Source organism: Panthera leo, chromosome A2, assembly GCF_018350215.1.
Source record: "Panthera leo isolate Ple1 chromosome A2, P.leo_Ple1_pat1.1, whole genome shotgun sequence".
Classification (NCBI taxonomy): domain Eukaryota; kingdom Metazoa; phylum Chordata; class Mammalia; order Carnivora; family Felidae; genus Panthera; species Panthera leo.
In genome coordinates, this window is record NC_056680.1 from 144,096,189 (window position 1) to 144,109,823 (window position 13,635).

Here is a 13,635-nt window from a genome sequence, read left to right on the forward strand (position 1 = left end):
GGTCAGAAGATTTGGCCTCGCTTAAAGCGACCTGTTATTCCTTAGTTTGGAAATTTCTTTTTTTTCTTTTCTTAGTTTTTAAATTTCGGCCTAGTGATACCTAACTACTTTTTTAGACGGATTTTAAACTTCCAAACTCAAAATGTGCCAGAAATTGCCACATCAGGTAATGTCCTATTTTTATTACTTCTATAAACATTCCCGTTTAAGTCCAGAAAGGTTTCAGGGTCCAGATTTCACAGAAATATAAAAACCAAGCTACTTTAAGCTGGAGGCCAGCGCTCTCTTGACGTGACGCCGCCGCTTTTCCTTTAAATGCCTGGTCACGTGATCGCAGACGTGTACAGACGGAGGAAATTTACGCTGTCAGGGTAGGGAGTCATTCCTCCCCCACCTTCCCAACCCTAGGGTTCTTGGCTTTCCCTTCCCGGAAGCCGCGACTCCTCAGGAGACTTTCTTCGCCATCCCCTTAGTCGTGTCACACCTACTCTCAGTCCTTTCCTTCCAGTTTGTCCCCGGTGCTAGAGCTCTTTCTCGCAGTATCCCACTAGCCAGAGGCAGGGCGACGGGAACTACGACTCCCAGGAGGCATTGCGGACCCCGCCCCTGGGGGCGCGCAGTGTAGGTTGGGGGCTGAGGTCCCACGGTCGTCTCGCCGCGTGCTGCCTGGAGCAAGCGCACTACAGGTTCCGTGGCGCCTCGCGCGCGAGGCGTGCAGGGCCAGGCCGGGGCGGGGCGGGGCCGGGCGGGGTGGGGCGGGACAGGCTGGGGCTGGCTGGCCGGCGGGCGGGCGGGCAGGCGGGCGGAGGAAGGGGGTGGGAGCGGAGGCGATGGAGGGGAGGAGTGGGGGAATGGGGGAGGGAAGGGGAAGGGAGGCGGGAGGCGGGGCCGAGCTGGAGCCGGAGCTGGAGTCAGAGCCGGCGGTTGCAGTGGAGGCGGTGATGTCGGTGCAGGTCGTGTCAGCAGCGGCTACCGCGAAGGTGCCTGAGGTGGAGCTGAAAGACCTGAGCCCCTCCGAGGCGGAGCCGCAACTGGGACGGAGCACGTCGGCTGTGAGCGCCATGGCCCCCCCGGCAGGCGGCGGGGACCCCGAGGCTCCAGCCCCCGCCGCGGAGCGGCCCCCGGCCCCCGGCCCGGGCTCGGGGCCCGCCGCCGCTCTCAGCCCAGCCGCCGGGAAAGTGCCTCAGGCGTCGGCCATGAAGCGGAGCGACCCTCATCACCAGCACCAGCGGCACCGAGACGGCGGCGAGGCCCTGGTCAGCCCCGACGGCACCGTCACCGAGGCGCCGCGCACAGTCAAGAAGGTACTGGGGCCGGGCTGCCTCTCGCGGAGAGAGGGAGGGAGGGGGAACCGCAGATGGTCGCGGCATGGCAGCACCACCCTCCACGCCCTCTCTTCCGATCATACAAGCCCGGAGAGCCCTTTTCCCCTGAAACCCACTCGCTGAGAGATGCCCCCACCTGCCCCCAGTTATGGGGAGCGAAGACTCCAGGTGGCACGGGAGTACTTCGCTATGAATAACATGGAGGTAGCGCTCTCCGCTACTACTTAGAATAGGCAGGGGAGGAGAGGCACCTAATACTATCCTTCGCCTGAGCACCCAGCGTGCTCCCATGTGTTATTTTCCAGACTATTCAGGGAAAAGAACCCCGATGGTGTAGAAAAATCTTACCGCTTGTGAGAGTTCAGCCAGCAGTAGGGTGGAAACATCTTTTCTGTTTGGAGGACGAGTAAGTAGTAGTTAACCTGCCCTGAAATCCTCAGTTGTCTGGTTTCTGCACAGATGATGACTTTCTGTCTTTCTGTGGCCAACCGCTTCTTTAGAGCAGTACTGATGCTGTGCCCTTCATTCCAGATACTGCAGTATCCTTGCATCTTCTCTGAATGTAGAAGGGTAATGGAGAGAGTCTCTTCACTCTTTTCTCTTCAGAGGTTCCTCCCCTCTGCTTAGTAGTTGGCCACCAGAATTATTAGCCTGTGCACGAAGAGAATGATTGTTTTGTTGGTTCCTTACGATCTGGAAGTGTTAGGAAGAGATGCTTCTACTTTGGGGAAAGGCGATCATGGTGAGGCTGGCTGTCTCAGCTGTCAGCTTCTTTCAGACATAGTTCTGAAGGGCCAGGAGTCTCAGAACACCAAGTGAGCTCAGATGTGTGATATTCCAGTATTACCCTTACAATGGCTATCCATGGTGTGCCTCACCTCTCATAAAGCTAAATCAGCACAGGAAAACGGGCGAGTGTCGGAAAAGACAGAGATATGGATCACATAAAAAGGGATTTATGGTCTGATTTCCAAGGCATAATATGAACACAGTGATTTATGTTTTTTTTTTTAAATTGTTGTGAATGATATTTAATTGCTTCATCAGAAGAAGAGCCGTAAAGTGATGTGAAGTCTGCATTGGTATTACTGTGTAAAACTCAGCTGAATTGGAACCCTGGATCCAGCCTAACTTTTGTTGTAATAGTCTCATGATTAAGGTATGAAGCAGATAACCCTTTCATTCTAATTCCCTAGATATAGGTGATAGATGATGTCAGATGTAAGACTGAAGGAATTTGTTTAATTATGCTTTAGGACAGTGTCCGGGTCATTTGCAGTGTGAAACTCCTCTGGGAGGAGTTGTAGGAGGCAGCACAGGTCCCAGGGCTGGTAGTACCTAGCGTGAGTCTGGACATCGGAAATATTTCTGACTGGTTGAGTTGCTTTCTCACTTTGGCCAAATTTTTTTCCTGTGATTAGGGATCTTTTTGTGTAAAATTCTGTAATTTGAATTCTAATAATTTGAATAGATCTCTTGACTGTAAAGATTGTTTAACAAAGTACTTTTAGGGCATGGGATTTACAGACAGGCAAACCTGGGTTTCAATACTAGTATCCTCACTAACTAGCTTTTGGGTAATTTCTAAATTTTCCGAATCTCTTAGTTTCCTCTGTTATAAAATGTAAATACTAATATGATTGAAGATTAGAAATATTTGTAAAGGGCTTTAGCATAGAACTTGGCACAAGTACCAAGGGCTTAAGAGATGATGGCTATTATTATTAAGGACGATTTTATTTTATTCCTCCTCCAACTGTGGATTAAGTGCATGCCACCATGACCTCGTCTGAAAGGTACACTCAGTTCAATAGACTTTATATAAAGAAGTTAAAAAATCACAGGTCAGCATGTCAGTCTATTTTTCTTAAATCTAGATGTGCTTCTTGACCATTTTCCTTGTTGTTGAACCACCTTCTTCCTGTTTTTTTCTAGCATCAAAATGTAGGTTCCATGATTCTAGATTTACTCAGCAGCCTCAAGGCTATGGAAGACAGGGCTGAGCTTGCCTTACAACGTTAATTGCAAACAAAAAACAACTTTTGCTGGAAGTTGAGCAAATGAAACTCTGGGCAAGGATACAGCTGTATGACACAACCAAAGGCATTGCTGAGCTCCTTTTGGGGGACAGAATTTTCAACTTTCTTGATATTGAATTGGCTAAATTAAGTGCACAAGACTGCCTGTTTTTCCCCACATTGAAAGTCACCTCGTTAAGAGACTGCAGTGTGACATTTTGATTTGTTGCCTCTTTCTTGATTCTTAGATTGTTTATTTAATCATTCTTACCTTGACACCTTTCTGCTTTTATTGTAGGGAGCGATTGGGGGTATTAGATCTTGAAATAGCTACTTTTGGCTATGTAATTGGTGACCGTAGCTTTTATTTTGTAACTGTCACATACAAGCTTATTTATCTTAAGTCACATTTTAGTTGATGGTTTCCCATGTATCTGTCATCAGTTTTCTCTGATCAGTTACTCTGCTCAGCCACACGAGGGAAATAAACTTTTTGTAAGAGCCAGAATTCCCAGTGCAGTAGTTAATAAGAATGAGCATATGGTATGCAGATTACTTAGTCACATCTTATCTTTGACTCCTACCTTCATCATGTAACTTGCGGTGCTGTGGGGACCAGATCTTGTTATTGTGGCTATTGTATATTTGTATTAACGTCTTTCTTCATGAGTTCATGTTCGGTGAACCCGACAAACCAAAAATCTCTGTAAGAAGTGATTTGTGGAATCGGAAGATAAATTTCAAGTGAATGCAGTAGTAGTAGTTGAGAGGGTTTCTTCCCTGTGTTCTTGAAAATGGGGTAATAAGAATGTCATAGCACATTTCTCACAGCAGGGGAAACAAGGCAGGAGAGGGTTTATTTCAGGAAAGTTAAAACTTTCTGACAGTAAGGCTGCAAGCCTCAGAACTGTAACTCGTTTGTGCTTACATCAGTATTGGTAATGACCATGTTCGAGCAGTCTTTTTTTTTTTCTTTTTCCTTTTTGGCAAACGTATCCACTTTGCACTGGATTTGTTGCTGTCAGCAGAGAATGAGTTGAGCCATGTTAGTTCTTTCTTGCCCTGAATTCTTTAAGCTCTTGATTTGGTTAATTATAGATCACTAAAACGGAACCTTTTGGATGCAGGCACGGTATTGTGGGAGCAGTATGACTCTTTTTGCCAGTTAGGAAAGTACAGGCTTGCAAAATGTTCATTAAAACAATTGGCAGAATGATCCTAATATGGTTTACCATCAATTGACCTTTTATATTCCAGGAAATGTTAGAATCATTTTTCTTTTTTTCTTTATTTTAGAGAAAGAGCTTGTGAGTGCAAGCAGGGGAAAGGGGCAGAGGGAGAGAGAGAGAGAAGTATCGTAAGCAGTGCAGAGCCCAACATGGGGCTTGATCGCTGGGATCGAGACCTGAGCTGAAATCAAGAGTCTGTCGCTTAGGGGTGCCTGGGTGGCTCAGTTGGTTAAGTGTCCGACCTCGACCTCGGCTCAGGTCATGATCTCATGGTGTGTGAGTTCAAGCCCCTCATGGGCTCTGTGCTGACAGCTCAGAGCCTGGAGCCTGGAGCCTGCTCTGGATTCTGTGTTTCTCTCTCTCTCTGCTCCTGCCCTGCTCACACTCTGTCTTTGTCTCTCAAAAAGTGAGTAAACGTTAAAAAAAAAAAAAAAAATGTTCTGTCCCTTAACCGACTGAGCCACCCAGGCACCCTTATAGGCATTTTTCTAATCCTGACAATAGCACATTGAGCTATAGGTGGCATTATCTCCATTTTACAGATAAGGAAATGGGGTTCTGAGAGGTAAAGTGCCTTGCCCAAGATTATACATCCAGCAAGCTGCAGAGCTAGGACTTAAATCTGTTTTAAACCTTTGCTTGTTTCCAAAGCCTATGTCCTTTTTATTATACCATACTGATTCTTTCTAAATTCTTAGATGCTGGATTCTGGCCTTCTCCCAGAAGTGTTTCAGAATACTTAGTGACCTCTAAGGTATGCCTGTCTGCCCTAAGGTTTAGGCCATTCAAAACCAAAGTTAAGGAGGGTCTGAGTCAGGGTTCTAGGAATAGGAGAGAAAAATAAATGTACACATGTAGAACCTCAAAAAATTGTAAAATTATAAGGAAGAAGCGCATCTTACATATATAAAAAGGTGTTTCAAGATCAATGATGCATTTTCACATTAGTAATCTGAGAAATTTATCCTTATTTTTAAAGTTATAGGGGCGCCTGGGTGGCTCAGTCGGTTAAGCGTCTGACTTCGGCTCAGGTCATGATCTCACGGTCCGTGAGTTCGAGCCCCGCGTCGGGCTCTGTGCTGACAGCTCAGAGCCTGGAGCCTGCTTCAGATTCTGTGTCTCCCTCTCTCTCTGACCCTCCCCCGTTCATGCTCTGTTTCTCTCTGTCTCAAAAATAAACATTAAAAAAAAATAATAAAGTTATAAGTAAATCTGGAGTACCTGAAGACTATGCTCTTCCTTTCTGTCCCACTAATAGTTTTCTCCCTGTTCTTTAACTCTCACTTTCTCTGTGAATCAGTCTCTAATTAGGCGTTTTGAAAATTAGAAGGAGAAGCATACTGTTATGTATTCCAGCTGTGTACCAGGTACTGTATCAGAGAGCCTTGCATACATTGTTTTAGTTAATCCTCCTATGAGCTCTCCTTGTTTTATTGAGGAAACAGAGTTGAAGAGATTAAGGAATTTGTCTCAAGGTTCCACATTTAGTAATGTGATGGAGCTAATAGAACTCTACTCTGATGCCAAAGCCCAGACTCTTGCTTTTCAGTTGAAGTTTCATTTCTCTGTTCAAAGCTCAGATTGAATATTTTATTTTATTTTATTTTATTTTATTTTATTTTATTTTATTTTATTTTATTTTATTTTGTTTTGTTTTAGAGAGCACATGAGCAGGGGAGGGGCAGAGAGGGAGAGGGAGAGAGAGAGAATCCCAAGCAGGACTGACAGTGTGGAGCCTGACATGGGACTCAAACTCACAAACTGCGAGATCATGACCTGAGCCGAAACCAAGAGTCAACCACTTAACCACCTGAGCCACCCAGGCGCCCCATCAGATTGAATCTTTTAAATTTTAGTTAATTTGTATATTTTTTTGTGGATGTTTTTGTTATTTCACCAACAGGCAATTTCTTTTTATTTATTGAGGTTGTTTCATGGTGTGTATACCATATATTTATTTGAACACTTATGAGTTTTCTGAGAATGCAGCCCTTATTTTATATTAGTATGATTTATGAATTCTATTCTCCTTACTCCTGGGAAAGACTGAACATTAGGAATCTGGGAGGTTCCTCAGAGCTGAAGTAGCAGTTGTGTATTTGATGTCTTGTCCAGCTAATTGAAGAAATGGATATAGTTCATGAAAAAGAGAGTTTCTTTATTACAGAAAATGTTTCTCTACCCCACAATGAAAGGGGGGAGAAAAGATTTATTGGAAACTTTATTCAGACTCTTTGTTGAGTTGAGTTTATAAAGAATATGCAGTTTCTCTCATGGTACCTTTGTTTAAAAAATGGAGAGATGTACAACTGAGGTGGATGGGAGAACAGTCTTAACAGTTGCCTCGATCCATCACCCTGCTATTGTGTTCAGGTGGTATGTACAATTAGAGGAGCTGAAATTCCATTTACCCACTAAGAGGTTAAGTAAGCTTGATCAGGTTTCTTGGGAATTTGTAGTAGCTTTTTATACTGTGAACGACCTATGGCCTGAGAGTGAGAGAGCAGAGCTGAGGAGAAAGTGGTGGATTGAAATTTTTTTTGGTAACGGTTCTGAGTCTAAAACTATTTTGATTAAACTAAATAATTTAAGACATGATGTGTATGATCTGCAGTCTCCTCTTTTCCAGCCATATTCTGCAACAGTTCAATTAGCCGTTTTCCTTCTTGGACATTGGACACTTGGACGGCGTTAATAGCTGGTGATTTCCTATCCTTTTCTTTAAGGGTCTATCAATAGAAATGTATTGGTTTGGAGCCCAGGGTTTTTTGGGGTTTTTTTTTTTTTTTGGCTCAGAACCTATATTTAGGATGGAGACAGAGGTTCTAGAGCTGGTTGAGTTTCTCTGAGTATAAATCAGACTTTTCCTTAAAGCCTTTCTGAATACTGCAGAGCTGTCATTGAGAGTTAAGTAACCTGAGGCTAAAACTGGCTTCATCTTCCCTATAAACTTAATCTCCTGCAGTGCTCCATGTGAACCCTTTTGATCACTCTAACAGAGTTGATGCTGTTGACTACCTTTTTTTAGAAGCTCTTCCCTTGGCTTCAGTTATGACTCTTCACTTGCGGCTACCATTTACTGGATACTTTACTCTCTGCCCGGCAGCTATCTCATCTCATTTAATCCTCATCACAACTTTATCAGATGAATATTATTCTCTTTATTTTACAGATGAGAAAATACAGGCTCAAAGAGAATAATTAACTTGCTCAAGGCTTTGCCAATCTGTGATGCCTTTGGGGTTAGTGAGATGCCCATAGCAACAGTGGGAGGCTTTGCCACACTGCCAGCCCCCTCCTTCTCTGACTGTTCTCCCATGTGAAATCTGCTTAAGTTATTGCTGCTGCTGTTAAGACCACTCTGCAACCTTTGGGATCTCAGAATCTGTTCTCAGAGAGAAGGCCTAAACCATCATGCCTCACATCCCTGTTTACCTCAATCACTGTCTGACATCCAGGAACCCATTATTTTCTAATACTCATTCCCTGCCACTCTCTTCATCCTCTCAGCTAATCCAGTTCCCCCAAATCTTTCCACCATATCCTCTACAACTTCCCCCTCCATTGTCAGTAAATCCCCATGTAGTATCAGCCTCTAGCAGCAAGATCAAGCTACAGGGGCAACAATGGGGGCCCTGTTCGTGTGGCACCTGGTATCCAGAACTGTAATGGTATAGCTCAAGCTGCAGCATCTCCTGCTTGACGTTAGCCATCACATCTTTGCCAAGCCCATTCTGTGTGTGATTTGGGGTGCTCTTTTTAGCCGTGTAGTCCCAAAGCAGCTTTTCCGCTCTGAGAGCTGAACCATGGAGCTGAGAGTTGTTAGAGGGAATCAGAAAACCAAGCAGATTGATGTCACTGTGAATTCATAATTGTCAACCTCGTGTGCATAATCAGCATTGCCTAACAATATTACACATTTCTCTAGTAAGTTCACTTTCCTACTCACTGCAAATGACTGTTTCAGGCCATCTCTATATCCCGTCTTTCATGTGTTCTTTTTAAATCAGTGATATGCCTTATATTTTAGTATAAAAACAGAAGGCCCCCACCCCCAAAGGAAATGCCTTCATCTTTATACTTCTCAAATTGACAAACCCACCTGCAATTGGGGCTCATCTTTTTCTCCTTACCTCCTGTTGGATAGAGGAAGCATCCTTCATTCTGCCAGAGACCTGTCTCTTTCAGGTGCTCTTACCACATTCTCCTGTCTTCTTAAAGAACTTTTTCCTTTGATTATTTTCTCTTTCTACTAAAGCCTTTCCTACAGTCTTCCAATTTGTGCTAATCTCTCCCATTTTGAAAACCCTGTCCTCTACCCCCCATATCTCCTTTCTGCTTCTATCCTTTCTATTTCCTTTCACAGCTAAGCTTCTTAGAGGGGTTTTCGTCACATACTATATACAGTTTTTCTTTCCACAGACTCTTTAACCCACTCCTACCTTAATGCTCTGACCAGAATAAGATCTTCTTGCTAAAGTTGCTAATATCCATCAGATTGGGAAACATGGTGGTCTGATTTTTCAGTCCTCATCAAGACCTCTTGGTAGGTCTTACCCAAACTTCTTACCCGAACACTTTCCTCTCTTGGCTTCCACAACACTGCCCTTTACTGTTTTCCTCTCACTTCTCTGGGTGCTCCTTCTCAGTCTCCTTTGTTGGCTTTCTCCTTTATCCTGAGCCCTCTGTTCTTTCCATTGTGTTTTCTTCCTAAATCATCCACATCATTCCTATGCCTTTAAGTATCATCTACATCCCAACAACTCCCCAAATTATTTCTTTAGCCAAGATCCCTCTCCTGAATGCCAATTTTGTGTGTGTCCAAATGCCTACTTGCGGTTGCACTTCAAAAGTAACATGAACAAAGTGGGTATTTTTATCTTGCTGTCTAATTCCCAAAATATATTCTTGTCTTCTTACGTTAGTTAAGATGTTTACATTGTTTACATTGTTTTTTCTTTCTTTTAAAAAAATTGTGTTTAATTGCACAAGTAATGCCTAAGTATTTTCTTACAAAATAATTCAGTCTAATGAAGCAGAAGTCCTTCCTTGGCCCTCAGCAAGTCTCATTGCCCTCCTCAGAAGTGACTCCTGCTATCAATTTCTTTCTTGACTTTTTTTTTCTGACCTTACATTCAGAGTTGTGCATAGAGAAATTTGTAGTTTTATAATAACTTGTACATAAATAAAGCATACTATATGTTTGCAGGTTGTTTTTTTTTTCACTTGGAGTTCTTTCCATATCAATATACACAGATCTATCTCAAGTCTTTTTAACCCTGAATTGACTTCCAAAGTCCTTACCATTGTTCTTTATTAAATTATTCTTCTGTTGATGCACATTTAATATTTTTTCTTTATAGACAGTGCTGTTGTAATTACCTGTATGCATTTTTGTGTGTGTGCATGTGTAAATGTTTCTCTAAGGTAGATACCTAAAAGTAGAATTCTGATGTTGAAAGATATCTACGATTTATTACTTTATTTCTTTATTTCTTTCTTTATTTATTTAAATTAAAAAAAAAAATTTTTTTTTCAATTTATTTTTGAGAGAGAAGCAGAGCACGAGCAGGGGAGGGGCAGAAAGAGGGACACAAAGAATGTGAAGCAGGCTCCAGGCTCTGAGCTGTCAGCATAGAGCCCGACGCAGGGCTTGAACTTGTGAACTGCGAGATCATGACCTGACAGAAAGTCGAACACTTAACCGACTGAGCCACCTGGGCACCCCGAAAGACATCTACATTTTAACAAAAATTTTTTTAATGTTTATTTATTTTTGAGAGAGAGCACAAGCAGAGGAGAGACAGAGAGAGAGGAGGACACAGAATCCGAGGCAGGCTCCAGGCCTTGAGCTGTCAGCACAGAACCTGACGAGGGGCTTGAACTCATGAGCTGTGAGATAATGACCTGACCCGAAGTCAGACACTCAACCAGCTGAGCCACCCAGGTGCCCCTACATTTTAAACTTAATGCTGCCTTCAAAAATGTAGTACCATTTTACACATCAATTAACTATAAACAAGATAACCTTTTCACCACATCTTTACCAACCACTGGATTTACATCTTTCATGAGGAAAATCATTTACTGTTTTTATTAGCATTTTTTCTGCTTAACAGTATTTATGAGTGACTACTATGTGCCAAGTGCTAGGGATACAGCAGTGAATAAATTAGAGGAAGATCTCTGCCGTCTTCATGTTGGCTTGTCGGAATTTTTTATGTTTTGGATATTAATTATGTATATGTTGCAGGTATTTTTTTTTCTGTTTTATTTCTTATTGACTTATGACTTTATGATTTTAGAAGTTTTTCTAAAATTTAAAAGAAAGAAAGGAACACTTAGGTGGCTCAGTTGGTTGGGAGTCCAACTCTTGATTTCTGCTCAGATCATGATCCCAGGGTTGTGGGATTGAGCTCCAAGCCCCACGTCGGGCTCCATGCTAAGCTTGAAGTCTGCTTAAGATTCTCTCTCTCTCTCTCTCTCTCTCTCTCTCTGTCTTTCTCCCCCCGCCCTTCTGCTCCTCACCCCCACTCATTCGTGCATGCTCAATCTCTTGCTCTCGAGAAAAAAAGTTTTTACATAGTCACATTGGGCATTCTTTTACATAGTCACATTGGGCATTGTACGGCTTAAACATTTTGTGTCTTAGAGTGGCATTTTCTACCCCAGGCTTATAAACAAATTATTTTATATTTTCTTCAACTGTTTTTATGGCTGTGTTTATTATATTTTGGTCCTCAGCCCATCTGGAATTCATTTTGTTTGTAATGTAAGATAGGGATTATTTGGTTGTTTTTTGTTGTTGTTGTTTTTTTTATTTTGAGAGAGAGAGAGAGGTAATCCAAAGCAGGCTCTGCACTTTCAATACAGAGCCCACTGTGAGACTTGATCCCACGAACTGTGAGATCATGACCTGAGCTGAAGTTGGATGTTCAACTAACTGAGCCACCCAGGCACCTCGAGATAGGGACTACTTTGTGATGTAAGATAGATCTATTTGTCCCAAATAAAATTTAATATTTTACTTTTTTGGGTTTGTTTTCTATGTTTTTCTCTTTAACTTGTCCTTCTTCACTGTTCTCATTTCTTTACTTTTACCTGGACACATAGAAGTAACTTTTGATTGAAGACTGTTTAACTCACGAATGGCACTAAAAATTTGCCATCCTTGTACTAAGTGCTTGTAATGAGTAATTCATAGAAGCACTTGCTATTGTAGCAAATTTTACATATTTATAAGCATAATTATGTTTGTTCTTGTTTAGTGGATATAGATTTATGTTTTCATAGAATTTGGAGCCTCGATGATACCTCAGATACACATCCTATGCAGCAGTGGTCTACAGAGGAACTCCCCTTCTGCAGTTATACTAAGTTGGAAAAATGTGTGGTCCTTTTCCAATATGACACCTTATTTTTTTTAAGTCATTGCCAGGAACTGAATACATAATAGGGAGAAGGAGATTATAGGAAGAAGAAATTTTGCCCTCATTGCATAATTGTGTGCATTCACATTTCATTTTTTTTGTTTCTATCTTCCAAAGGTAGACATTACCTGCTCTAGGTTAAAGACAGACTTCTCTTCCTACCAGGTAAATAAAGTGTCTTCTTCAATAAAATTGTTGGATAAAGCTTGACTGAGTCTAGTCTTGGGTGACTCTGCTTTGGGAGACAGAAATAGAATAGGAATTTTTATTATATTCATACCTATTGTTTGTATAAGGAAGAAAAAAGATGATTGGTCTAATGCTAATTCCTTTTTAGGACCTTTGCTGGACTATATTATAGAAACAGTGAAGCACCTTTACTACTTCTGGATACTTCTCTAATAATCTCCCCTAATGTATTGTGAACTACTTTTGTGCAAAAAAACCTTTTATGTGCTGTGAGCTAAACACTGCTAAGTGGTAGGACTATTAAATCAGCAAAATATCATTCTTGCTCTCAAGGAGGGGGTAGGGAATCTAGATATGAAAATAAATAAATACAGTCTGATGTGATATGAGCAATACTGGAAGCAGGAATCATTGCAGTTTGAAGAGTTCAGTATTGAAATGGGGTGTATCACCTTGGGAAAAGTACTTGGTTGCCTACCCAACAGGTTTCACAGTGTAGCAGAACCTTTTTGAAATTTCCATGTTCTAGCTTTACAAGTTCTGAAATTCACATTTTTAGTACACTTAGAGGTCATTCACTTCTTAGGCTCATTCAAAACAAGCTCACAAGAGACGTGTATGTAAAACAAAATGGTAATTTCTTAGATGTAGAATGCTCACGCTGATGTGATATACATGCCGGCAGAGGATACTCTGGAAAATCTACCTAGGAAGTGTAGTTAGAGGCAGTTTATTAAGTTTGGAATCCTTTAGGTCCTTGCTACTCAAACTGGTCCATGACCAGAAGCATTGACATCTCCTGGGAGCTTGTTAGGAATACACAATCTCAGGCAACTCTGGTTCTGTGTTAGTGTGTACCCACCAGAACCTTAGTTTTTTATTCATTGTTGTGTAATACTGGCTTGGCAGTTGGTCTTATTTCATGCTTCTTTTCTGAAACCTCAGAGTAAAGAGGCAGGAAAATCATTTTCCGGTTTTTTGGAAGGGTAGATATGTATAATAAAGCTTGCTACAAGACTTGTAATAAAATACTTGATAGACACAGAGTCCTAGAAACACAGATGAGCACAGATACACAAAAACAAACACATCCAGAGATCCCTTACATGAAACAGAACCCCTCACACCCCTCTACCCAGACCCTTCGTACACACAGACCCATACCCACACCCACAGAGAGACTCCATAGAGAGTCCCCAACAGTTACCCACAGAGATACCCCTCACAGAACCACGTACACCCCGGACCCACCCCCCAACAGAGATACACACATGCACATTGACACTCAACAAGTAATGCTAAGAACTCAAGATTTTCATGAGACTTGAGTAGTTTTTTCCATATTTTGAGGAGAAAGGACAAGTATACTCTTTAAGGTACTTTTAACTGAGGCAGAAATGTAGCAAAAAACAGACAGACTGCCGTTGGGTCTGCACAACCGTGC

The 13,635-nt window shown here is 42.1% G+C and overlaps 1 protein-coding gene across 4 annotated transcripts in view; it reads left to right on the forward strand.

Moving 5' to 3' along the window:
• Nucleotides 1–889: 889 nt before the first annotated feature.
• The window catches only part of AHCYL2 (adenosylhomocysteinase like 2), a 166,342-nt gene continuing 153,596 nt past the window's right edge, over nucleotides 890–13,635 (forward strand). For all 4 annotated transcript variants that reach the window (XM_042924258.1, XM_042924277.1, XM_042924266.1 and 1 more), the window contains exon 1: nucleotides 890–1,304. In XM_042924258.1, coding sequence (XP_042780192.1) covers nucleotides 942–1,304 — 363 coding nt within the window. In that variant the 5' untranslated portion in view covers nucleotides 890–941. The remainder of the gene's footprint in view (nucleotides 1,305–13,635) is intronic.